The sequence below is a fragment of the Eucyclogobius newberryi genome, unplaced genomic scaffold, assembly GCF_026437365.1.
Source record: "Eucyclogobius newberryi isolate DKJ021-1_F unplaced genomic scaffold, fEucNew1.0.hap1 SCAF_4, whole genome shotgun sequence".
NCBI lineage: Eukaryota > Metazoa > Chordata > Actinopteri > Gobiiformes > Gobiidae > Eucyclogobius > Eucyclogobius newberryi.
Genome location: NW_027316056.1, coordinates 34,772,193 through 34,798,822, shown reverse-complemented (window position 1 = coordinate 34,798,822; position 26,630 = coordinate 34,772,193). Strand labels below are relative to the sequence as shown.

General features: G+C 50.8%; 1 protein-coding gene across 1 annotated transcript in view; it reads left to right on the top strand.

Annotated features, from left to right (window-relative positions):
• The window catches only part of LOC140378108 (MICAL-like protein 2), a 45,258-nt gene extending 19,574 nt beyond the window's left edge, over nucleotides 1-25,684 (top strand). The window contains exons 5-15 of the mRNA XM_072463788.1: nucleotides 2,798-2,925; nucleotides 4,172-4,837; nucleotides 5,955-6,196; nucleotides 7,132-7,198; nucleotides 11,294-11,493; nucleotides 12,555-12,604; nucleotides 12,667-12,790; nucleotides 20,143-20,245; nucleotides 22,576-22,649; nucleotides 22,731-22,892; nucleotides 25,575-25,684. Of these exons, the coding sequence (XP_072319889.1) occupies nucleotides 2,798-2,925; nucleotides 4,172-4,837; nucleotides 5,955-6,196; nucleotides 7,132-7,198; nucleotides 11,294-11,493; nucleotides 12,555-12,604; nucleotides 12,667-12,790; nucleotides 20,143-20,245; nucleotides 22,576-22,649; nucleotides 22,731-22,892; nucleotides 25,575-25,648 (1,890 nt within the window). The 3' untranslated portion in view covers nucleotides 25,649-25,684. The remainder of the gene's footprint in view (nucleotides 1-2,797; nucleotides 2,926-4,171; nucleotides 4,838-5,954; nucleotides 6,197-7,131; nucleotides 7,199-11,293; nucleotides 11,494-12,554; nucleotides 12,605-12,666; nucleotides 12,791-20,142; nucleotides 20,246-22,575; nucleotides 22,650-22,730; nucleotides 22,893-25,574) is intronic.
• The last annotated feature ends 946 nt before the right edge of the window (nucleotides 25,685-26,630 follow it).

The window sequence follows — 26,630 nt, the reverse complement described above, 5'->3', positions numbered from 1 at the left end:
TGATACAACACACACGTGCGTTTGTTTATTAGTGTGACGGTTCACATCGCATCTCTCGTCTCCCGTAGATTTCCGTCTCTTATGAGCTCGAACTGTCTATATATATATCTGTCTTAATTTTGTCCTGTACACTGAGGGAACTATATTATGATAGATCAATGCACTTGGACACAGGGAAACGTGCTGCTCTCCTGAGGACGAGCCGCACGCGGCTGCAGGTGAGCGGTAGGTGCGTTTTATGATTGATACGTGGCAGGACTAATCAGCAGTCCACGCCACGTCCATGTCCATGGAGACAAAGAGGTGGCAGACTTTCCACCAGAAAAATTTCAAGTCAAATTTGTAGACATACAGGCCCCTTCACGGCAATTCTAAAAATATAAAAACACGTGTAATTGCGTTAAGTTTTGTTTTTTTGAAATCTTACACAATGGGGCTTTAAGTCATGACCAGGGCTGCAACAATTAATTGGAAGAAGTGTGACGAGTCAATTATTCACGTGAAACACATTCAAAATACATTTTAACACATAGACCTGTGGCATTATTGAATCACAATGCCAAATATAATGAACCATTTCTGATTTCCATCAATAATACACTTTGAAAATATTCTCTATCTAGAAGCCTTTAGTCTCCATATTTCAACTGTTATTTGTTAAAAACACACCGAAATTGTTAGACTATGAGTCATTAGAAAAGTGTGTGTCTGTGTGTTCCCTCAAAAGAACCATCTTGACAGTTAGTACAATAAGCCCCTCCCACCAAGGCCAGGACTCTCACAAAAATGGTTTCCAAATCCAAGATGGGCTATTCTGCTTGAATAAAGGTCAATAATTACAACAAATAAAACGACCACATCTCCATGGACAACATAACGTTTCAGGCCCTCTCCAAACATACCGTATATACTGCGTTTTGGACTCTCCCTGATCTCAGAATTGTGTCTCCATGGAGTGTCTCCATGTTCAGGGTCTGGCTCTGGGTCCAGAGGCCTAAGACAGTGGAGACACCTTTGGACTGGACAGATCTGCTCCTAAGTGAACCGGTGGAAACATGGCGACAGTGACTTTTAATGACCACAGAACAAGAGTCATAGATGATCATAACTGCAGCCTCTGAGTCAGGCTGATCTCAACCTGTGGAACTTACACACGCTCCAAACTGAAAGCAGAAGAAAACATTACACAAATGTGTTGCTCCACTCTTTCACATGACACACACACGCACACACGCGCGCACACACACACAAACATCACGCACACACACAGACAAACATCACGCACACACACAGACAAACATCACGCACACACACAGACAAACATCACACACACACAGACAAACATCACACACACACACACACACATCACACACACACAGACAAACATCACACACACACAGACAAACATCACACACACAGACAAACATCACACACACACAGACAAACATCACACACACACACACACACACACACACACAGACAAACATCACGCACACAGACAAACATCACACACACACACACAAACATCACACACACACACAAACATCACACACACACACACAGACAAACATCACGCACACACACACAAACATCACACACACAGACAAACATCACACACACACACACACACACACACACACACACACACACACACACACACACAGACAAACATCACGCACACAGACAAACAACACACACACACAGACAAACATCACGCACACAGACAAACATCACGCACACAGACAAACATCACACACACACACACAAACATCACACACACACACAAACATCACACACAGACAAACATCACGCACACACACACAAACATCACGCACACACACAGACAAACATCACGCACACACACAGACAAACATCACGCACACACACAGACAAACATCACACACACACACAGACAAACATCACGCACACACACAGACAAACATCACGCACACACACAGACAAACATCACACACACACACAGACAAACATCACGCACACACACAGACAAACATCACACACACACACAGACAAACATCACGCACACACACAGACAAACATCACGCACACACACAGACAAACATCACGCACACACACAGACAAACATCACGCACACACACAGACAAACATCACGCACACACACAGACAAACATCACGCACACACACAGACAAACATCACGCACACACACACACACAGACAAACATCACACACACACACAGACAAACATCACGCACACACACAGACAAACATCACGCACACACACAGACAAACATCACGCACACACACAGACAAACATCACGCACACACACAGACAAACATCACGCACACACACAGACAAACATCACGCACACACACACAAACATCACGCACACACACAGACAAACATCACGCACACACACAGACAAACATCACACACACAGACAAACATCACGCACACACACACAGACACACACACACAGACAAACATCACACACACACACAGACAAACATCACGCACACACACACAGACAAACATCACGCACACACACAGACAAACATCACGCACACACACAGACAAACATCACGCACACACACACACACACACACACAGACAAACATCACGCACACACACAGACAAACATCACGCACACACACAGACAAACATCACGCACACACACAGACAAACATCACGCACACACACAGACAAACATCACGCACACACACACACACACAGACAAACATCACACACACACACACACTCCCTGTTTGGTTCTTGTGCTTTTGTCTGACACTGAATACTCCTGTCCCCTCCCTGTGCAGGACGTCCCAGCGGAGCACCCCCCTAAGACTGGTACTCTCAGTAGCAAATGTGTGTCCTGCAGCAAGCACGTTCACCTGGTGCAGCGCCACCTGGTGGAAGGGAAGCTCTATCACCGCAACTGCGCCAAGTAAGAACAGTTCTGACACTGACAATCCTGTGTTCGGACAGATGTACTTTGTGTTGTGTCCTGATCAAAAGTACCTGGAGTTCTTTATGTAGTTCCTCTCTGGCTTTTGTCAGGATGTTGGTATCCATTAGTTTTGAAGTTCACACACCATCACCAAACTTGTCCTGATCATTTTATTGTTAATTTTAACTTAGCAACTTTGATATTCTATGCTTCCATTTTAGTTTGATTCAAACTACATATTAAAGGGTACATGATATGCAAAATGGACATCATTTTGAACTTTTAACCATTCCAGCATTTTCCCCTCTGTAAAAACTTGCCCTTGTTTCTAAGCATCTTACAAAATTAAGGAAGATTTTGAAAGTTCTCCCACTTAGAAATTATGGAGGGGTTGGACATTTTCATCGTAGGTTAATTTCCTCTGAGAGAGACTGAATCTAAAAAAAGACAATCTGGAAATCACATTTTATGATTCACCGTCATGGTTTAAATCATGTATCGCACAGAAGGTTCCACAGCTTAAGTCAGCACATGTCCAGGTCTGAAGTTCTGGATGATCCAGAGGAGTCATGGGAGAAAGTCATGTGGTCGGGTCATGGCTTCTGTACCTAATATTGAGATTTGGTGTTCAAAATTTGAACAACACTTATCTTATTTGCAGCAATAAGGTACAAATAAATTATGTAAAACTCATACAATGTGATTTCCGGATTTCTTTTTTAATATACAGTCACGGTGGAAAGGCACCTATAATGAACATTTCAGAGACCTCCATAATTTCTAAGTGAGAGAACTTGCAAAATCGCAAATGTTACAAATATGTGGAATTTTAGAAATTGTTACACATAAAATCCCGTATTTTTTTTAAATATGAAAACATTACCTGATAATGATTGATTTCCCATTTACCTGCAGTGTTTCGACTTGAAAAGCTGAGTTTTATGACTTTTAACTCGTCTGTAATGACTTAATGTCAGCAAATCCATCCAAATGTAATTGTATAGCACAATTCATACAAGTAGTTCGAAGTGCTTTACAATACAATTAAAAAGATACAATAGATTAAATCACAATAACATTTGAAATGATAAAAGCCTGATTAACATGATTCCAACAGTCATAAGTAAAACTAAACATAATGTTTTTGAGCCTGGATTTAAACACCTTTTACAGTTTAAATTTCGGCAACTACAATCCAATTATGTTTTATTGTGGTATTTTTTTTATTTTCGTGTCTTTTTAGAACTCTTTCTGGAAACCCTTTCGCCACAGACCGGCCCCTAAACTCCTCTGGCTCCAGACTGGCTCCTCCTGACCCAGGCCCTGTGAAGACCAGCCCTAAACCTGGTCCCACCTGGCTCTCCCACAAAGCCAGCACTCCCTCTAGTGTCTCCTCCAGCACATCGCACCCTCTGCCTGCAAACCCTGCACCTTCAAACCACACTTCCTCTGTCGTTTCTCCACAACCGGCAAACGCAGCTAAAACCAAAACGACTAGCACTTTCCTGTCGCGCCTGGCTCCTTCTGCTCCTTCTGCTCCTTCTGCTCCTTCTGCTCCTTCTGCTCCTACAACCACCACCACCACCACCACCACCACAACTCCTACGCCCTCGCCCTCGCCCTCGCCAAGAACTTCCATCGCGTCCAATTATCTTCAGGCCAAACGCAGGTTCTTCCAGTCTGGTGATGGAGACTGCAGCGAGGAGGACAAGGAAGGTAGGACCGGGCGCGTGGAGATTAGCGGGCGAAAGGTGGAGGAGGTGAAGCCGCCGAAGCATCATTCAGTCACAGTGGTGGTGCAGGAGAAGGAGAAGGAGCGGAGTGGTGCCAAGGCGTCAGCTGCAGCCGTCATCGCCAACAAACTGACCGAGGAGAACAACAGACCAGCCTGGACTGTGAGCAAAGCCAAGTGAGTTCCTCCAGGTTAGATTGAGCGGGTGTGTCTCTTTTGGAACGTTTCCCTAAAAACGATCTCCATGAAGACGTGAAGACGAGAATGCTGTTTTTCAAGGTGTTCGAATTTTTTTTTTTTATAATTGGCAACCTAGAAACTATTAGTATGACGTGACGAAATACACTGCCTGTCACATGCTTTGTTCTGATAGTTTCAATAAGCTTCTGCACTATTAATCTGCAACTACTGTATTTGTAGTTGGATTCAGGTGGTGATCTCTTTTTTTTGTGGTTTTATTGGCACCATTAGCTGCCTTCACATAGGTGTTGTATCAGCCCAAAAGAATCCCTTACAGTTTAGCCGTACAAAGCAGCACTGGCATCAAAATGACACAGGAAACATGTACATTTAGTGTTGTCTGAGTGTACTCAATCAGGATGTTCTCCAGTGCCATCATTTTGACTTCATTAGCGGCAAGTTTAGTCAAAATGTCTTCTTGTCCTCTGCTCTTGAGCCATCCTTCAATGCCAGTGGGGTGACTGATTACTGTGACGACTGTGACGACTGTGACGACTGTGACGACTGTGACGACTGTGACGACGACGACTGTGACGACGACTGATAAATCATTTCGCTGATCTTTGGTCAACGGTAGCAATTTGACTAAATGTCCTAAGTTATGTTTTACATTTTGTCTATATATTTTAAAAAGTACAGATATTGCTCTCAAATGTAGTGAAGTAAAAGTTTCCCTTTTGTTCTTTGTTACTTTCCACCACCACTAATTGTTTGACAAAATAATTGTTATTTGGAGCCCAGTATGTCACTTCAACACAAAACATGCACAACAGGTAAAATCCTCCAGAGAAGGTGGTCCTGATCGAGCCCAGCACAAAAATCTGAGATGGGCCCCTGACCACTTCACTGTGGGGCCACTGTGGGGCCCCACAGTGAAGGATGGGTCAAGGTTAAAGTATACCCTAAACTTATGCATAAGGAAGCGAAACTATAACTTCACCAAGATTGTCAAACTAGGGAAAACGATGTACATTTGACATTTTCAAGCTAAATCTTTAATATAAATATGCGTTAAATACAATGTATAATAACATGTCTAACCTTGGTCTCACAGACAAAGCCCCAAAGCCTCCAAGACTGAAGGGGACGTGGTGAGAGGGAGGGTCCGGCTGAGGGCCAACCCCTCCCTATTATCGGACCTGACCACCCTGGACCCCAAGAGCACCACTGCACACATGCAGAGCCCCAGCCCCAGGAGCCCCAGCCCCAGGAGCCCCAGGAACCCCAGCCCCAGGAGCCCCCCCACAGACTCCAGAGGGGCCTCAAAACCAAGGAACGCCTCCCCAAACCCCTCTGGTAATGTAATCTTTGGAGTTCTTTTATTGTCACTATAGACACGTTTCCACTGGTTCATTTTGGTCTCCACTGTGGTAAATAAACCGTAACAACCTGTTCAAACCATCCAAAGGCTGTGAGAGGTCTAGATTCCAAAGGGTCTGGCTCACTTTGATCCCAGAACACTTGAGCATCAGCTGTTTCCTGTTTATCGAGGCACAACACTTGCCTCAAGACCCAATATTTCCAGCGCTTGATTCATCTAACATTATCAGAAGCAAATGCATCACATAAAGACATTTCAAACGTGGCGTAGCGGCTTTTCAGAAAAGTGAAATAAATGCAGAAAAAGATGAGTAGAAAGCAGAAGTAGGCTATGGTCACACTGCAGGTCAAATCAGACTTTTTTTGCCCACTTGTGACCTGTATCAGATTCTTTTCAAATCCGACCCAGGCCACTTTTGTAAGTGTAAATAAATCCGATCTGAATCTGCACTTTTAGAATGCGACTTGTCTGAACGCTCACGTCCTGTTCATTCGACCTAAACGTCATCAATAGGCAACATTTCTGGGATAAACGTCACAATTCTGAGTCAAAGCGGAGAGAAATGGCAGAAGGAGCCAGAAACTGTCAGTGGAAGAACAAAGAAGTTTGTGAACTAATCAATATACGAGACAAATCAATTACGGTAAAAACAGAGGCTTCGTACCGTAATTTGTGACTCGCTGAGATCTGCCTCATGATTCGAAAGTATAATTCAGGTACGATTTAGGTTTTATTTATGTAAAGAAAACCTTAGTGTTTGGGAGACGTCAACATGCTCCTTAAACATGGAGATACATTCAAGTTCTAAAGCGAACCCGTCTGGGGATCAGGGCCAGTCGAAGCGTGGCTAATGATTATTTGGTTAATATTGGCGTATGAATCCTGAATCAGTAGCGTCCCTGGTCCACAGGTCTGTCTGGGCTGTCTGGGCCGTCTGACTGGAGAGCTCACCTCAAGCCTGTGTCCAAAGAGTCCAGGTCAGTCCTCTGTCCTTCTCATCTCTTCCTTTTAATCTGATTATTCCAAATATTCCATTTAATATTTTTCTAATTATTACTTAGATTTGTGCAATAGTATCTTTAGGTAAATATACACAGTAACAAGTAAAAAGTAAATTAAATGAGTCTGTGGGCTGTGCCCAGGGCCGTTGCTAGGATCTGGTGAGTAGGGGGTTTCTGGGGTCCCTCCCCAGGAAAATGACAAACCTTCCTGCAATTGTATGAGTATTTTTAATAAACAAATGTGGCATACAAAGACCTTATATTTTGATATAGTCTAAGGTAATAAGGTCTAAAATTGTATTGTCAGAGTGCTATTAGTGAAAGGTGTAAATCATATGCATAAATAGAATGCACCTACTTGAAAATTATAAAATCAATGGGGCTACCTTTTATGTATTCATTATTAATATTACATATTTTTTAATCTGATCTTTTCTTTAAATCATTGACATCTGATCGTTTTATCTGTTGAATCCTCTTAATGTAATTGCCTGTAGTTAGAGGTGACGTCTGCATTCTGGTGACTTTTAGATACTTTTAGCAGGCCATTCAGTGCAGCATGATGTGCTTTTATTTGTTTTGCACAGGTCTGTCTGCTTCTTAAAGTTAGCAGTGGGGACAGTTTTACCATTTTGGAGAGTTCTGAGCAAGCACCTGCACCACAAAATTAAAGCAAATGATTCTGTAAATGAGATTATTAACTCAACATTTTTGAGTGCACACCACACTAGTGTTCCCCGACATCCTGGTTCAAAATCAAGGGTCCACCTGTCATTAGCACTTTGAAGCTGTCACTACAAAACATAAAAGTGCTGCCAATTGTTTGTTTTTCCTGACCTTACATCCCACTATAACCTGATTTACATCCCACTATAACCTCACTTACATCTCACTATGACCTGACTTACATCCCACTATGACCTGACTTACATCCCACTGTAACCTGACCTACATCCCACTGTAACCTGACTTACATCCCACTGTAACCTGACTTACATCCCACTGTAACCTGACTTACATCCCACTGTAACCTGACTTACATCCCACTATAACCTGACTTACATCCCACTATAACCTGACTTACATCCCACTATGACCTGACTTACATCCCACTATGACCTGACTTACATCCCACTATAACCTGACTTACATCCCACTATGACCTGACTTACATCCCACTATAACCTGACTTACATCCCACTGTAACCTGACTTACATCCCACTATAACCTGACTTACATCCCACTATAACCTGACTTACATCCCACTGTAACCTGACTTACATCCCACTATGACCTGACTTACATCCCACTATGACCTGACTTACATCCCACTATGACCTGACTTACATCCCACTATAACCTGACTTACATCCCACTATGACCTGACTTACATCCCACTATGACCTGACTTACATCCCACTATGACCTGACTTACATCCCACTATAACCTGACTTACATCCCACTATGACCTGACTTACATCCCACTGTAACCTGACTTACATCCCACTATGACCTGACTTACATCCCACTATGACCTGACTTACATCCCACTATGACCTGACTTACATCCCACTATGACCTGACTTACATCCCACTATAACCTGACTTACATCCCACTATAACCTGACTTACATCCCACTGTAACCTGACTTACATCCCACTATGACCTGACTTACATCCCACTATGACCTGACTTACATCCCACTATGACCTGACTTACATCCCACTATAACCTGACTTACATCCCACTGTAACCTGACTTACATCCCACTGTAATCTGACTTACATCCCACTATAACCTGACTTACATCCCACTGTAACCTGACTTACATCCCACTGTAACCTGACTTACATCCCACTATGACCTGACTTACATCCCACTATGACCTGACTTACATCCCACTGTAACCTGACTTACATCCCACTGTAACCTGACTTACATCCCACTGTAATCTGACTTACATCCCACTGTAATCTGACTTACATCCCACTATAACCTGACTTACATCCCACTATAACCTGACTTACATCCCACTGTAACCTGACTTACATCCCACTGTAATCTGACTTACATCCCACTATAACCTGACTTACATCCCACTATAACCTGACTTACATCCCACTGTAACCTGACTTACATCCCACTATAACCTGACTTACATCCCACTGTAACCTGACTTACATCCCACTGTAACCTGACTTACATCCCACTGTAACCTGACTTACATCCCACTGTAACCTGACTTACATCCCACTGTAACCTGACTTACATCCCACTATGACCTGACTTACATCCAACTATGACCTGACTTACATCCAACTATGACCTGACTTACATCCCACTATAACCTGACTTACATCCCACTGTAACCTGACTTACATCCCACTGTAACCTGACTTACATCCCACTGTAACCTGACTTACATCCCACTGTAACCTGACTTACATCCCACTGTAACCTGACTTACATCCCACTGTAACCTGACTTACATCCCACTGTAACCTGACTTACATCCCACTATAACCTGACTTACATCCCACTATAACCTGACTTACATCCCACTGTAACCTGACTTACATCCCACTGTAACCTGACTTACATCCCACTATGACCTGACTTACATCCCACTATGACCTGACTTACATCCCACTATGACCTGACTTACATCCCACTATAACCTGACTTACATCCCACTGTAACCATGATGCCAACAAATATTTTTAATTCCACATTGCTTTCTTAGTCCAAGCTAATCAATGCCTCCCCCGCATGATCATTTCTGACCAATCAGCACCATGGTAGCTAGCACGACGGCAGCTAGCACGACGGCAGCTAGCACGACGGCAGCTAGCACGACGGCAGCTAGCACAATGGAAAGTTGAAGGAATAATAGAGGATTTTTGGCGTGCAATCTGAGTCTCATTTCCTCGTGGCGTGGACAGCCGAGTAGTTCTCCCACATGTCAATCATTCCTTTTGTCCTACTGCACACCTGCAGCCTCGTTCCCAGGATAGCGGCACGTTTCGACAGAGAAAGACTGTGTTCGAGCTCAGAAGAGAGGGAAATCTGCGGAGACGAGAGATGATGCGATCCGTCGCGCTAATAAACAAACGCACGTGTAGCAGCGCGGCTGTAGTGTTTTGATGGGAGGCGGCCTCTTGAACACAACAGGAGGGGGGGAGTGCACGCATGCACATTTAAAGAAAAAGAACAGCCGCTTGAGTTCTCAAATTTGTGAAAAATCCTCTATTATTCCTTTAATCTTGTGAAAATGGAAAATAATCTCTTCCAAATCCAAACTTTGTGAAGCTGTAGGTCCCTGTCAGGACCTGTCAGCTGTAGGTCCCTGTCAGGACTGGCAGCTGTAGGTCAGCTGTAGGTCCCTGTCAGGACCTGTCGGCTGTAGGTCCCTGTCAGGACCTGTCGGCTGTAGGTCCCTGTCAGAACACCAGCATTTTGATGTCACAGAAAAACACACATTTTTGTTAGATTTCTGCTCTGTTTTAGTAGGTTTTATTACTCAAACAGAGCAGAAATCTACCAAAAATGTGTGTTTTTAATGTAAATATCCTTTCGTCTGAAAGTTCTCCACCAGGATGTCAAATCCTGTCAAATATATTTAGTTCAGTTTCATCCGGGTTAAATTGAATAATCATATTCGCTGTTACGTTACTTTATTGATACATTTGTGCTCAATGGGAGGAGTCTTTCTGGACCCAGCAGCTGCAGGATCACAAAGGGGGAGTGTCTTATATATCCATGTCTGTGAAGCCCTGCCCCCCCAGGAAGCATGTCCCCGCTGCTTGTCCAAATGTTCCCACAGCCCTCGAGGCCCCAGCTGCTCCCATGGGCCCCGCAGAGTGGACAGACATATGTCAGTGCACAGACCCTGTGCCCACATGACCCCAAAGAACCAGTCGAAACAAGGCCCCCACAATATTACATTATTCTGCTTATTCATAAACATTTAACTTTAACATTGTTTTATTGCTTTTAGAAGAAATGATTCCACTAAAGTGAAATCCAAACGTTCTGTGTTTTGAAAGTTCACTTCACCTCTGTCTCCAGACCGGCCTCTTCATCCCAGACCTCACCTAAACCCTGGACCGGCTCAAGCCCCAGACCTGCCCCTGGAGGCCCTGCCCCTGGAGGCCCTGCCCCTGGAGGCCCTGCCCCTGGAGGCCCTGCCCCTGGAGGCCCTGCCCCTGGAGGCCCTGCCCCTGGAGGCCCCGCCCCCAGCATCTCCGTCACACCCCCGGCTCAGGGAGGTACTGCTGTGGTGTCAGAGGCGTGTTTGCTTTGGGCTGGTCTTATCTAGAATGTAATGCAGAGAACAAATTCCTCTACGGGAACAATAAAGGCTAATCTGGGCGATAATCCACTGTGATGCCGTCATATAAAGTCCTGCACCTGATTTTGAACCATACACACATAAATTAGTAAACGCGACGTTCAGTCTTCATGTTACTGAGTCTGGTCAGGTCTGACGCCAAACCTCCTCTCGTACATGTGACTGAGGAGCAGTATCATGAAATAAACATGTCATTTACTTTAATACGGATTGGTTTCACTATTCGTTTGTGAAAGAGCGGTGGCTTTGACTTAACTCTGGTGTAAGTTTAAGAATCTGAGCAACAGAGAGAGAGAGAGAGGGAGACGTTCATAATGTCTCTGGCCTGGAACATGTGCTAGCCTTTCTGCCACCGTGTTACTGCACATGACTCAAACATGGGATGATCTCAGTCATTTCTATGCAGTTCTCCAATCTCCATTATTAGTCCTCTATTATTAGTTTAATGTTTGTCATAAAACATTACAGAACACAGGAAAATGCACTGATGTTGTCTCTGCTGACGTAGAGACGCTAAATAAGTGGTCAGTATCTCGGGCCAAGTGAAAAAAGCTGACCATCAATAGCTGGTACTTGTTCATTTACCTGCAAATCAGACGCATAAGGCAAGGCAAGTTTATTTGTAGAGTACATTTCATACACAAGGCAATTCAAAGTGCTTCACAGCAGGAAAAATGCATTCAAATCACAAAGAAATTACAGAAACAGAAATACAATAAAATTAACTAAATAAAAAATTATTAATCCAACTGATTGTCTAAACGAATAAAATCACAAACAAAAGAGAAGAGTGCAAAGAAAAAATCCTTTCAGTCATATGCGCAGCTAAACAAAACTGTTTTTAGCTTAGATTTAAACATTGTCAGAGTAGAAGCCTGTCTCACATCTTCAGGAAGAATGTTCCAGATTTTAGCTGCATAAAACTGAAACGCAGATAACCGTGTCATCTCTCTTCGTCCTCTGTCCTCGTGTGCCCAGGACTCTGCACTCCTTCCAAATACTCTGCACCGGAGCGCGACAAACCCAAGGTAAAGTCCTCTGCGTGCCTGACGAGGAGCTGTGCAAATCTCACTGTTCATCCTGTGTGCAGAGCAAAGCGGGCCACATCCCCCAAGAGGAGATCCTAAAGGAGCTGCAGCAGATCGAGGACAGTCTGGACGAGCTGGAGAAGACTGGAGTGGAACTGGAAACAAAACTGAGGAGCAGCGAGGAGAGTGAGTACAGCCTGAGGGGGGGTGAGTGAGGGTCCTGAACGTGTGAGCGAGGGACCTGAGCGTGTGAGCGAGGGACCTGAGCGAGCGAGGGACCTGAGCGTGTGAGGGACCTGAGCGTGTGAGCGAGGGACCTGAGCGTGTGAGCGAGGGACCTGAGCGAGCGAGGGACCTGAGCGTGTGAGCGAGGGACCTGAGCGTGTGAGCGAGGGACCTGAGCGTGTGAGCGAGGGACCGGAGCGAGCGAGGGACCTGAGCGTGTGAGGGACCTGAGCGTGTGAGCGAGGGACCTGAGCGTGTGAGCGAGGGACCTGAGCGTGTGAGCGAGGGACCTGAGCGTGTGAGCGAGGGACCTGAGCGTGTGAGCGAGGGACCTGAGCGTGTGAGCGAGGGACCTGAGCGTGTGAGCGAGGGACCTGAGCGTGTGAGTGAGGGTCCTGAACGTGTGAGCGAGGGACCTGAGCGTGTGAGCGAGGGACCGGAGCGTGTGAGGGACCTGAGCGTGTGAGCGAGGGACCTGAGCGTGTGAGCGAGGGACCTGAGCGTGTGAGCGAGGGACCTGAGCGAGCGAGGGACCTGAGCGTGTGAGCGAGGGACCTGAGCGTGTGAGCGAGGGACCTGAGCGTGTGAGCGAGGGACCTGAGCGTGTGAGCGAGGGTCCTGAACGTGTGAGCGAGGGACCTGAGCGTGTGAGCGAGGGACCTGAGCGTGTGAGCGAGGGACCTGAGCGTGTGAGCGAGGGACCTGAGCGAGCGAGGGACCTGAGCGTGTGAGGGACCTGAGCGTGTGAGCGAGGGACCTGAGCGTGTGAGGGACCTGAGCGTGTGAGCGAGGGACCTGAGCGTGTGAGCGAGGGACCTGAGCGTGTGAGGGACCTGAGCGTGTGAGCGAGGGACCTGAGCGTGTGAGCGAGGGACCTGAGTGTGTGAGGGACCTGAGCGTGTGAGCGAGGGACCTGAGCGTGTGAGCGAGGGACCTGAGCGTGTGAGCGAGGGACCTGAGCGTGTGAGTGAGGGTCCTGAACGTGTGAGCGAGGGACCTGAGCGTGTGAGCGAGGGACCTGAGCGTGTGAGCGAGGGACCTGAGCGTGTGAGCGAGGGACCTGAGCGTGTGAGCGAGGGACCTGAGCGAGCGAGGGACCTGAGCGTGTGAGGGACCTGAGCGTGTGAGCGAGGGACCTGAGCGTGTGAGCGAGGGACCTGAGCGTGTGAGCGAGGGACCTGAGCGAGCGAGGGACCTGAGCGAGCGAGGGACCTGAGCGTGTGAGCGAGGGACCTGAGCGTGTGAGCGAGGGACCTGAGCGTGTGAGCGAGGGACCTGAGTGTGTGAGGGACCTGAGCGTGTGAGCGAGGGACCTGAGCGTGTGAGCGAGGGACCTGAGCGTGTGAGCGAGGGACCTGAGCGAGCGAGGGACCTGAGCGTGTGAGCGAGGGACCTGAGCGTGTGAGCGAGGGACCTGAGCGTGTGAGGGACCTGAGCGTGTGAGGGACCTGAGCGTGTGAGCGAGGGACCTGAGCGTGTGAGCGAGGGACCTGAGCGTGTGAGCGAGGGACCTGAGCGTGTGAGCGAGGGACCTGAGCGTGTGAGCGAGGGACCTGAGCGTGTGAGCGAGGGACCTGAGCGTGTGAGCGAGGGTCCTGAACGTGTGAGCGAGGGACCTGAGCGTGTGAGCGAGGGACCTGAGCGTGTGAGCGAGGGACCTGAGCGTGTGAGCGAGGGACCTGAGCGTGTGAGCGAGGGACCTGAGCGTGTGAGCGAGGGACCTGAGCGTGTGAGGGAGGGACCTGAGCGTGTGAGTGAGGGTCCTGAACGTGTGAGCGAGGGTCCTGAGCGTGTGAGCGAGGGACCTGAGCGTGTGAGCGAGGGTCCTGAGCGTGTGAGCGAGGGACCTGAGCGTGTGAGCGAGGGACCTGAGCGTGTGAGCGAGGGACCTGAGCGTGTGAGCGAGGGACCTGAGCGTGTGAGCGAGGGTCCTGAGCGTGTGAGCGAGGGTCCTGAGCGTGTGAGCGAGGGTCCTGAGCGTGGGTCCTGAACGTGTGGTGAGGGTCCTGAGCGTGTGAGCGAGGGTCCTGAGCGTGTGAGCGAGGGTCCTGAGCGTGTGAGCGAGGGACCTGAGCGTGTGAGCGAGGGACCTGAGCGTGTGAGCGAGGGACCTGAGCGTGTGAGCGAGGGACCTGAGCGTGTGTCCTGAGTGTGTGAGCGAGGGTCCTGAGCGTGTGTCCTGAGTGTGTGAGCGAGGGTCCTGAGCATGTGGTGAGGGACCTGAGCGAGGGACCTGAGCGTGTGAGCGAGGGACCTGAGCGTGTGAGCGAGGGTCCTGAGCGTGTGAGCGAGGGACCTGAGCGTGTGAGCGAGGGTCCTGAGCGTGTGAGCGAGGGTCCTGAGCGTGTGAGGGAGGGACCTGAGCGTGTGAGGGAGGGACCTGAGCGTGTGAGCGAGGGTCCTGAGCGTGTGAGCGAGGGTCCTGAGCGTGTGAGCGAGGGACCTGAGCGTGTGAGCGAGGGACCTGAGCGTGTGAGCGAGGGACCTGAGCGTGTGAGCGAGGGTCCTGAGCGTGTGAGCGAGGGTCCTGAGCGTGTGAGCGAGGGACCTGAGCGTGTGAGCGAGGGACCTGAGCGTGTGAGCGAGGGTCCTGAACGTGTGAGCGAGGGACCTGAGCGTGTGAGCGTGTGAGCGAGGGACCTGAGCGTGTGAGCGAGGGACCTGAGCGTGTGAGCGAGGGACCTGAGCGTGTGAGCGAGGGTCCTGAGCGTGGGTCCTGAGCGTGTGAGCGAGGGACCTGAGCGTGTGAGCGAGGGACCTGAGCGTGTGAGCGAGGGACCTGAGCGTGGGTCCTGAACGTGTGAGCGAGGGTCCTGAACGTGTGGTGAGGGACCTCAGCGTGTGAGCGAGGGACCTGAGCGTGTGAGCGAGGGACCTGAGCGTGTGAGCGAGGGACCTGAGCTTGTGAGCGAGGGTCCTGAGCGTGGGTCCTGAACGTGTGGTGAGGGTCCTGAGCGTGTGAGCGAGGGTCCTGAGCGTGGGTCCTGAGCGTGTGAGCGAGGGTCCTGAGCGTGGGTCCTGAGCGTGTGAGCGAGGGTCCTGAGCGTGTGAGCGAGGGACCTGAGCGTGTGAGCGAGGGTCCTGAGCGTGGGTCCTGAACGTGTGGTGAGGGTCCTGAGCGTGTGAGCGAGGGACCTGAGCGTGTGAGCGAGGGACCTGAGCGTGTGAGCGAGGGACCTGAGCGTGGGTCCTGAACGTGTGAGCGAGGGTCCTGAGCGTGGGTCCTGAGCGTGTGAGCGAGGGTCCTGAGCGTGTGAGCGAGGGACCTGAGCGTGTGAGCGAGGGACCTGAGCGTGTGAGCGAGGGTCCTGAGCGTGGGTCCTGAACGTGTGGTGAGGGTCCTGAGCGTGTGAGCGAGGGTCCTGAGCGTGGGTCCTGAGCGTGTGAGCGAGGGTCCTGAGCGTGGGTCCTGAGCGTGTGAGCGAGGGTCCTGAGCGTGTGAGCGAGGGACCTGAGCGTGTGAGCGAGGGTCCTGAGCGTGGGTCCTGAGCGTGTGAGCGAGGGTCCTGAGCGTGGGTCCTGAACGTGTGGTGAGGGTCCTGAGCGTGTGAGCGAGGGTCCTGAGCGTGGGTCCTGAGCGTGTGAGCGTGGGTCCTGAGCGTGTGAGCGTGGGTCCTGAGCGTGTGAGCGTGGGTCCTGAGCGTGTGAGCGAGGGACCTGAGCGTGTGAGCGAGGGACCTGAGCGTGTGAGCGAGGGACCTGAGCGTGTGAGCGAGGGACCTGAGCGTGTGAGCGAGGGACCTGAGCGTGTGAGCGAGGGTCCTGAGCGTGTGAGCGAGGGACCTGAGCGTGGGTCCTGAACGTGTGAGCGAGGGTCCTGAGTGTGGGTCCTGAGCGTGTGAGCGAGGGACCTGAGCGTGTGAGCGAGGGACCTGAGCGTGTGAGCGAGGGACCTGAGCGTGTGAGCGAGGGACCTGAGCGTGTGAGCGAGGGACCTGAGCGTGGGTCCTGAGCGTGTGAGCGAGGGACCTGAGCGTGTGAGCGAGGGACCTGAGCGTGGGTCCTGAACGTGTGGTGAGGGTCCTGAGCGTGTGAGCGAGGGTCCTGAGCGTGTGAGCGAGGGTCCTGAGCGTGTGAGCGAGGGTCCTGAGCGTGTGAGCGAGGGTCCTGAGCGTGTGAGCGAGGGTCCTGAACGTGTGGTGAGGGACCTCAGCGTGTGAGCGAGGGACCTGAGCGTGTGAGCGAGGGACCTGAGCTTGTGAGCGAGGGTCCTGAGCGTGGGTCCTGAACGTGTGGTGAGGGTCCTGAGCGTGTGAGCGAGGGTCCTGAGCGTGGGTCCTGAGCGTGTGAGCGTGGGTCCTGAGCGTGTGAGCGAGGGTCCTGAGCGTGGGTCCTGAGCGTGTGAGCGAGGGTCCTGAGCGTGTGAGCGAGGGACCTGAGCGTGTGAGCGAGGGTCCTGAGCGTGGGTCCTGAACGTGTGGTGAGGGTCCTGAGCGTGTGAGCGAGGGACCTGAGCGTGTGAGCGAGGGACCTGAGCGTGTGAGCGAGGGACCTGAGCGTGTGAGCGAGGGACCTGAGCGTGGGTCCTGAACGTGTGAGCGAGGGTCCTGAGCGTGGGTCCTGAGCGTGTGAGCGAGGGTCCTGAGCGTGTGAGCGAGGGTCCTGAGCGTGTGAGCGAGGGACCTGAGCGTGTGAGCGAGGGACCTGAGCGTGTGAGCGAGGGTCCTGAGCGTGTGAGCGAGGGACCTGAGCGTGGGTCCTGAACGTGTGGTGAGGGTCCTGAGCGTGTGAGCGAGGGTCCTGAGCGTGGGTCCTGAGCGTGTGAGCGAGGGTCCTGAGCGTGGGTCCTGAGCGTGTGAGCGAGGGACCTGAGCGTGTGAGCGAGGGTCCTGAGCGTGGGTCCTGAGCGTGTGAGCGAGGGTCCTGAGCGTGTGAGCGAGGGTCCTGAGCGTGTGAGCGAGGGTCCTGAGCGTGGGTCCTGAGCGTGTGAGCGAGGGTCCTGAGCGTGTGAGCGAGGGACCTGAGCGTGTGAGCGAGGGTCCTGAGCGTGGGTCCTGAGCGTGTGAGCGAGGGTCCTGAGCGTGGGTCCTGAACGTGTGGTGAGGGTCCTGAGCGTGTGAGCGAGGGTCCTGAGCGTGGGTCCTGAGCGTGTGAGCGTGGGTCCTGAGCGTGTGAGCGAGGGACCTGAGCGTGTGAGCGAGGGTCCTGAACGTGTGAGCGAGGGACCTGAGCGTGGGTCCTGAACGTGTGAGCGAGGGTCCTGAGTGTGGGTCCTGAGCGTGTGAGCGAGGGACCTGAGCGTGTGAGCGAGGGACCTGAGCGTGGGTCCTGAACGTGTGGGCGAGGGTCCTGAGCGTGGGTCCTGAACGTGTGGTGAGGGTCCTGAGCGTGTGAGCGAGGGACCTGAGCGTGGGTCCTGAGCGTGTGAGCGAGGGTCCTGAGCATGTGGAGAGGGTCCTGAGCGTGTGAGCGAGGGTCCTGAGCGTGGGTCCTGAGCGTGTGAGCGAGGGTCCTCAACGTGTGGTGAGGGTCCTGAACGTGTGGTGAGGGTCCTGAGCGTGTGAGCGAGGGACCTGAGCGTGTGAGCGAGGGTCCTGAACGTGTGAGCGAGGGTCCTGAGCGTGGGTCCTGAACGTGTGGGCGAGGGTCCTGAGCGTGGGTCCTGAACGTGTGGTGAGGGTCCTGAGCGTGTGAGCGAGGGTCCTGAGCGTGGGTCCTGAGCGTGTGAGCGAGGGTCCTGAGCGTGTGAGCGAGGGTCCTGAACGTGTGGTGAGGGACCTCAGCGTGTGAGCGAGGGACCTGAGCGTGTGAGCGAGGGTCCTGAGCGTGTGAGCGAGGGACCTGAGCGTGGGTCCTGAGCGTGTGAGCGAGGGTCCTGAGCATGTGGAGAGGGTCCTGAGCGTGTGAGCGTGGGTCCTGAGCGTGTGAGCGAGGGTCCTCAACGTGTGGTGAGGGTCCTGAGCGTGTGAGCGAGGGACCTGAGCGTGTGAGCGAGGGACCTGAACGTGTGGTGAGGGTCCTGAGCGTGTGAGCGAGGGACCTGAGCGTGTGAGCGTGGGTCCTGAACGTGTGGTGAGGGTCCTGAGCGTGTGAGCGAGGGTCCTGAGCGTGTGAGCGAGGGACCTGAGCGTGTGAGCGAGGGTCCTGAGCGTGTGAGCGAGGGTCCTGAACGTGTGGTGAGGGTCCTGAGCGTGTGAGCGAGGGTCCTGAGCGTGGGTCCTGAGCGTGTGAGCGAGGGTCCTGAGCGTGTGAGCGAGGGACCTGAGCGTGTGAGCGAGGGTCCTGAGCGTGTGAGCGAGGGACCTGAGCGTGTGAGCGAGGGTCCTGAACGTGTGGTGAGGGTCCTGAGCGTGTGAGCGAGGGTCCTGAGCGTGGGTCCTGAGCGTGTGAGCGAGGGTCCTCAACGTGTGGTGAGGGTCCTGAACGTGTGGTGAGGGTCCTGAGCGTGTGAGCGAGGGACCTGAGCGTGTGAGCGAGGGTCCTGAACGTGTGAGCGAGGGTCCTGAGCGTGGGTCCTGAACGTGTGGGCGAGGGTCCTGAGCGTGGGTCCTGAACGTGTGGTGAGGGTCCTGAGCGTGTGAGCGAGGGTCCTGAGCGTGGGTCCTGAGCGTGTGAGCGAGGGTCCTGAGCGTGTGGTGAGGGACCTCAGCGTGTGAGCGAGGGACCTGAGCGTGTGAGCGAGGGTCCTGAGCGTGTGAGCGAGGGACCTGAGCGTGGGTCCTGAGCGTGTGAGCGAGGGTCCTGAGCATGTGGAGAGGGTCCTGAGCGTGTGAGCGAGGGTCCTGAGCGTGGGTCCTGAGCGTGTGAGCGAGGGTCCTCAACGTGTGGTGAGGGTCCTGAGCGTGTGAGCGAGGGACCTGAGCGTGTGAGCGAGGGACCTGAGCGTGTGAGCGAGGGACCTGAACGTGTGGTGAGGGTCCTGAGCGTGTGAGCGAGGGACCTGAGCGTGTGAGCGTGGGTCCTGAACGTGTGGTGAGGGTCCTGAGCGTGTGAGCGAGGGTCCTGAGCGTGGGTCCTGAGCGTGTGAGCGAGGGTCCTGAGCGTGTGAGCGAGGGACCTGAGCGTGTGAGCGAGGGTCCTGAACGTGTGGTGAGGGTCCTGAGCGTGTGAGCGAGGGTCCTGAGCGTGGGTCCTGAGCGTGTGAGCGAGGGTCCTGAGCGTGTGAGCGAGGGACCTGAGCGTGTGAGCGAGGGTCCTGAGCGTGTGAGCGAGGGTCCTGAGCGTGTGAGCGAGGGACCTGAGCGTGTGAGCGAGGGTCCTGAGCGTGTGAGCGAGGGTCCTGAGCGTGTGAGCGAGGGACCTGAGCGTGTGAGCGAGGGACCTGAGCGTGTGACATACACAGGAGGCACATGTTCTAGAAGTGTCTGTTGCAGGTGGAGAGGATGAGTCTGTGATGAACGAGCTGATGGTCGACTGGTTCACTTTGATCCGACACAAACAGGGGGCCATGCGGCGCGAGTCCGAGCTGGTCTACATGTGAGGGACACACACACACACACACACACGCACGCACGCACACGCACACACGCACGCGCACACACGCACACGCACGCACACGCACACGCACGCACACGCACGCACGCACACTCACACACACGCACACACACACACACACACACGCCACACACACACACACACACGCGCACACGCACACACACACGCACGCACACTCACGCACACACGCGCACACACGCACGCACGCACACACACACACACACACACATGCACACACACACACACACATGCACACACACACACACACATGCACACACACACATACACATGCACACACACACACACACACACATGCACACACACACATACACATGCACACACACACACATGCACACACACACACACACACATACACACGCACACACACACACATGCACACACACACACACACATGCACACACACACACACACATGCACACACACACACACACATGCACACACACACACACACACATACACATGCACACACACACACATGCACACACACACACACACATGCACACACACACACACACATGCACACACACACACACACATGCACACACACACACACTGGTTTCATTGGAATGCTTCTTCTCAAAATGCATCTCCACTGATTTCACCCGGACATAAAGTCTTTCTTCATAAAAAAATCTAAATTGTACCTGAATAATACTTTAGGGACTATATTACCGGCATGGTTGCCATGGTGATCTCGGTGGGTGTGGGTCACGTGAGTCGGGGGGGTTCAGGAGCTGGGGAGGACCTGGGACTGTGTAGCCGTATTTTCTTTGACTGCTTTGCCCTTGTGTGTTACTAACGCTTGACTTGTACTCGAGTACATCTGAGCCAAGTGTGGAGCGGCTTTATTAATGTCACGTCAAATTCCATTCATTTTTCTAACACCCAAAATCTGTCGCCTTGTTTGCAGAATTGTTGATTTAATCAATAGAAAGTTGGAGAATTAAACAATTAAATGATCAGAATCAGTTTAAATAATGTTCACAGGAAATTAGCAGATGCATAATTGTCCTTAAAGGAAACACTACTAAGCCCAGGCCGCACCCTGCACCCTGAGGGAACTATATTATGATAGATCCATGCACTTAGACACGCGGAAACGTGGGGACGAACCACACGCGGCTGCAGGTGAGCGGTAGGTGCGCTTCATGATTGATACGTGGCAGGACAAATGATTTATCCACGCCACGAGGAAATATGATAAAAAATTTGCTGAAAAAAATCGTGATCCGTGATCTAATGTCGATGTAAGCGGGCATCTGATTGGCCGCTGCGTTCGGTTGTACTCGGAAATGCCGCTCTAATTTTGCGCCACAAGTGATATCGAGGTTGGCGGGCGTCAATCTCCTCAGTTCGCAATTCAGTCTTTTTAAAGTTGTTTGCAACAAAAGCTGTAATTTTGCAAATTAGGGACAATGTCAATGTGGAAGTATCCAAGGGTCCCAAGGGCCCCAAGGGCCCCGCCCCCTTTGGAGTTGTTAGCATCGGGGCAATGTATATATGTTAGTAGTTTATTTTGTAGGCTGTGATTTTATATTCCACAAGATCTCCTTGTGTCAAATGCTGTAAACAGTATTTATTTTTTATCTAATAAACATTATTATATTAAATTAAACAGTTTTAAAGATCATGATCTCTGGTTTATAGGAATTCAGTATTTGTGCTCTTCATATCAAATAACAGATAAAAGTACTTCAAATTGTTTTACATGCTAATAACCAGGTTTAAAACAACACATTTAACTTCTTATGACGCGCGTGCTTGTGGGCCCCTGAAATTGTTGGGGGGCCCCTAACTTTTTTAGGTATGGGCCCCCCTGGCCCCTAACTTTGAAAATCTATTTCTCAGCCTGTAAATGATAACGAGACATGTTAATAAAAGTTCATTTTTCATTAATTATGTTATTCTGTTTTCCTTTCCTTGTGACCGATTCAGAATTAGCCATGACAGGTACCAAATGATCGGTACCTGTCATGTTGACAGGGACGTAAAAATAATTATTTCAAGGCTTGCAACATTTAAAATCAGGCTTATTGTGTTATTTTACCCAATTTCTCTCAAATATCCTGGTTCCAAAAAAAATGAAGAAATACATTTTAAGTCTTAATTTTAAAATGACATCTTCCAAGTCGCCTTGTGACCCCAGTTCATGCCTCGTGACCCGCACCTTGATGCTGTTGCAAACCAATATTCATGTTCTAACAATCGTGAATGGCTTTAGATGTATTTCCTCTGAAGAATAGATACAGACTTTGCTTGTAGAGGTTGGTCTAGTTCTCGTTTGTGTTCAGAGGGAGGACTCAGGAGCTGGAGGAGAAGCAGCCCACAGTGGAACAGGAGCTGCGCAGACTACTCGACAAACCAGGTACAGGAGTGGGCGGGGTTTGAGCAGAGGGGGCGTGCTTTATGATGGGGGGTGTGTCTGAGGCTGTGTCGTCTTACACAGAACACCTGAAAATGCCGTGGGAGCGTCGCAGAGAGAAGGAGCTCATGGAGAAACTGGTGGAGATCGTCAATGACAGAAACGCCATCGTGGAGGGACTGGACGAGGACCGACTCCGAGAAGTAGAGGAGGACGAGCAGCTCAACCAGCTGATGATGAGCTTCAGTGAGTCGCAGAGTCGCTGTTTTGGTCATATCGTCATTTCGTGATTCTCTAGTTCTCTGGTTTCCTCTTCCAGGCTCTCTGGTTTCCTCCTCCAGGCTCTCTGGTTTCCTCTTCCAGGCTCTCTGGTTTCCTCCTCCAGGCTCTCTGCTTTCCTCCTCCAGGCTCTCTGGTTTCCTCCTCCAGGCTCTCTGCTTTCCTCCTCCAGGCTCTCTGGTTTCCTCCTCCAGGCTCTCTGCTTTCCTCCTCCAGGCTCTCTGGTTTTCTCCTCCAGGCTCTCTGCTTTCCTCCTCCAGGCTCTCTGGTTTCCTCCTCCAGGCTCTCTGCTTTCCTCCTCCAGGCTCTCTGGTTTTCTCCTCCAGGCTCTCTGGTTTCCTCCTCCAGGCTCTCTGGTTTCCCCCTCCAGGCTCTCTGGTTTCCTCTTCCAGGCTCTCTGGTTTCCTCTTCCAGGCTCTCTGGTTTCCTCTTCCAGGCTCTCTGCTTTCCTCCTCCAGGCTCTCTGCTTTCCTCCTCCAGGCTCTCTGGTTTCCCCCTCCAGGCTCTCTGGTTTCCCCCTCCAGGCTCTCTGGTTTTCTCCTCCAGGCTCTCTGGTTTCCTCCTCCAGGCTCTCTGGTTTCCTCCTCCAGGCTCTCTGGTTTTCTCCTCCAGGCTCTCTGGTTTTCTCCTCCAGGCTCTCTGGTTTCCTCCTCCAGGCTCTCTGGTTTCCTCCTCCAGGCTCTCTGCTTTCCTCCTCCAGGCTCTCTGCTTTCCCCCTCCAGGCTCTCTGGTTTCCTCCTCCAGGCTCTCTGGTTTCCTCCTCCAGGCTCTCTGGTTTCCTCCTCCAGGCTCTCTGGTTTCCTCCTCCAGGCTCTCTGGTTTCCTCCTCCAGGCTCTCTGCTTTCCTCCTCCAGGCTCTCTGGTTTCCTCCTCCAGGCTCTCTGGTTTTCTCCTCCAGGCTCTCTGGTTTTCTCCTCCAGGCTCTCTGGTTTCCTCCAGCCCTTCCCGTTCTGAGGGGCGTCTCTGGCTTGTACTGACAGGAATTAAAGGGGTCGCAACGTGTTAAATGGTTAAAGGGCACTGGCTAGGAATTGACACTGGTCTAAAATATTCATCATAACTCAAATCTGAGGAGGCCCAATAAAATAATCACTTTTAGATTATAAGGCCAAAAGTCTTGCTTAAGAAGTAGGTCTTCAGATGCTTTCAAAGGCGTCTACGAAGTCTCCATGGAAATGTTTAATTATTTGCTGTTGATAGTAGAAAAAGCTTCAGTTGTAGTCATCTGGACTCAGTTAGAAAAAATAGACTTTTCGACTCTCATCCAAGAGTCATTGTCAATAAAAGAATTTAGATCGAGAACTCCGATATTAATACTGTTCTGTGGTAAGACCCGCCCATTGGGAGGAGCCTTCCTGAAGTAGAAAGAGTTGTTTGTTTCAACAGAAACTCCCCCCTTGTATGTACCGAGCTAGCCTATTCAGAATCTTAATCCTTATCGTATTATTAATGAATGAATTAACTCGAGATTAAACTGTTTTCCAGTAGCCGCAGCGCGGTCAAATAGCCCCGCAGTTTCAGGAGCTGCGGCACGAAATAGCATATATATTTTTATATACACAGTACAACTTGGGGTGCCTCATGTGAGTAGCTGGTGCACTAAACGTGACGAGCCCCAGTGCGTGTCTTCGTGCTTCGTGCGCATTTTACAGACTGACTACATCCCGATGCCGTCTGCACCTTCACTTTAGCCTATAAGGAACCTTCGGACCAGTGAACCTTCGGACCAGTGAACCTTCGGACCAGTGAACCTTCGGACCAGTGAACCTTTGGACTTGTGGGGGGTAACCCAGGAAACTGGCTCCAGAGTCCCTCATCCCACCGGACAAGTCGAGTCGAGAAGTGATCAAACGCAGCATCAAATTATTGTCATGTTGATGTGGACAATAAGTGAATTATTATGATGTAAAAGTACATTGCACCTTTTAGTAAGTAAGACAGACAATTTGAGACGGAGCACAATATTGGGCCTGTTTCAGTCTAGTGGTCACTCAGCACCTGAATAGATCGTTGGCATTTCTCTTGCTCCATTTGAACATGTTGGTGTTATTATGGTCCCGCTCTCGTCTGTGGAGTCCAGCGTTTGGGGGACACTTGACTCGGAGTGGACAGAACAACAGAGCGCTGCTTTTAGCTAATGGCGACCACAATCTGAAAGCACTCTGACCTGTGACAGGGAAACGCAGCCGGAGTTGTGCTGTTTAGCGTGGGCGGAATTTCAAACGTTTGCAAAGTTTGTCCAATCACGCCGCTTGTGTTTGATGGTTCAAAATGCTGAAGTGAAGCCAGCGTAAGATGGATGACCTCTCGATAAAACATGACCCTTTTAAACATGAACCACTGGCCTGCGTCTGTGGAGTGTAACTTTGCTCCCCAAAACTGAAACCTGTTTTTCAAACTCCGAAAATATTGTGAATCCAAGTGAATGTGCTAAAAGTACAAGAGTCGGGACTTAAATGGGCTCTAAACCTGAGGCTTGTTGTCAGAGGCACGTTTGGTTTGAGTTGTAACGTCCACTTCCTCTGTGAAGGAACGATCCATGAGATGCTCTGGTCAGCAGCGACAAGACAAACACGAAACCTTCTGGTCCAGACTCTGAGGAAGTTCTAAACCTTCTGTTTGTGTTTGTGTGTTTGTGTGTTTGTGCAGATTTAAAGAAGGAGAAGAAAAAGAAGTCTCCCATGTCCCGACTGTTCACCTGGGGCAGCGCTAAAGACACCTGAGGGTGCTCCTGTGGGGTGCTCCTGTGGGGTGCTCCTATGGGGTGCTCCTGTGGGGTGCTCCTGTGGGGTGCTCATGAGGGTGCTCCTGAGGGTGCTCCTGTGGGGTGCTCCTGTGGGGTGCTCCTGTGGGGTGCTCCTGTGGGGTGCTCCTGTGGGGTGCTCCTGAGGGTGCTCCTGTGGGTGCTCCTGTGGGTGCTCCTCTGTGGGGGCTCCTCTGTGGGTGCTCCTGTGGGGGCTCCTCTGTGGGGGGTGCTCATGAGGGTGCTCCTGTGGGTGCTCCTGTGGGTGCTCCTGTGGGGTGCTCCTGTGGGGGCTCCTCTGTGGGGGCTCCTCTGTGGGGGCTCCTCTGTGGGGGCTCCTCTGTGGGTGCTCCTCTGTGGGTGCTCCTCTGTGGGTGCTCCTCTGTGGGTGCTTTGTCAGTGATTCTGATTCAAAGCCAGTTCACTGAAAATTCATGATATTCTTTTATTTTTCAACATTTGCCTGAGATAAAATCTCTGGAATGTGCTCAAAATTTTTGCATTTTGGTGAAAATGTTTCGAAAGATTTTTTTTTTCTAACTCGATGTTTCAATTAGAGCTGAACACAAGTTATCAATTATTACTTAACTTGGTTTAACTAACTAATTATAACTGTTATAATTTAGTTAAATATTTCTGATCCGGAGTCTGTGCGCCGGAGTCTGAGCCGTTTGTGATTGAGTCATTCACATCTACTTTAAGTCTCTGCACCAGTTTTGTCACTTTTTGGCCGGTGTTTTTTAAAAATATTTTTAGAGTTTTAAATGCTGGTGAATTTTTCACTGGAAAAATCATGCTTGAATTTGTTCCATTTCAGTTTTTCTCAGTTTAATAATTGAAAATTAGAAGAACGCACGCCACAGTTTGAGAAACACTGGTGTACATGTCTCTTTAAAGCCCATAATTTATCACGTTTATCCTGTTGCTAGGCAGCGACTGTTCTATGATTTTATTCAAACACT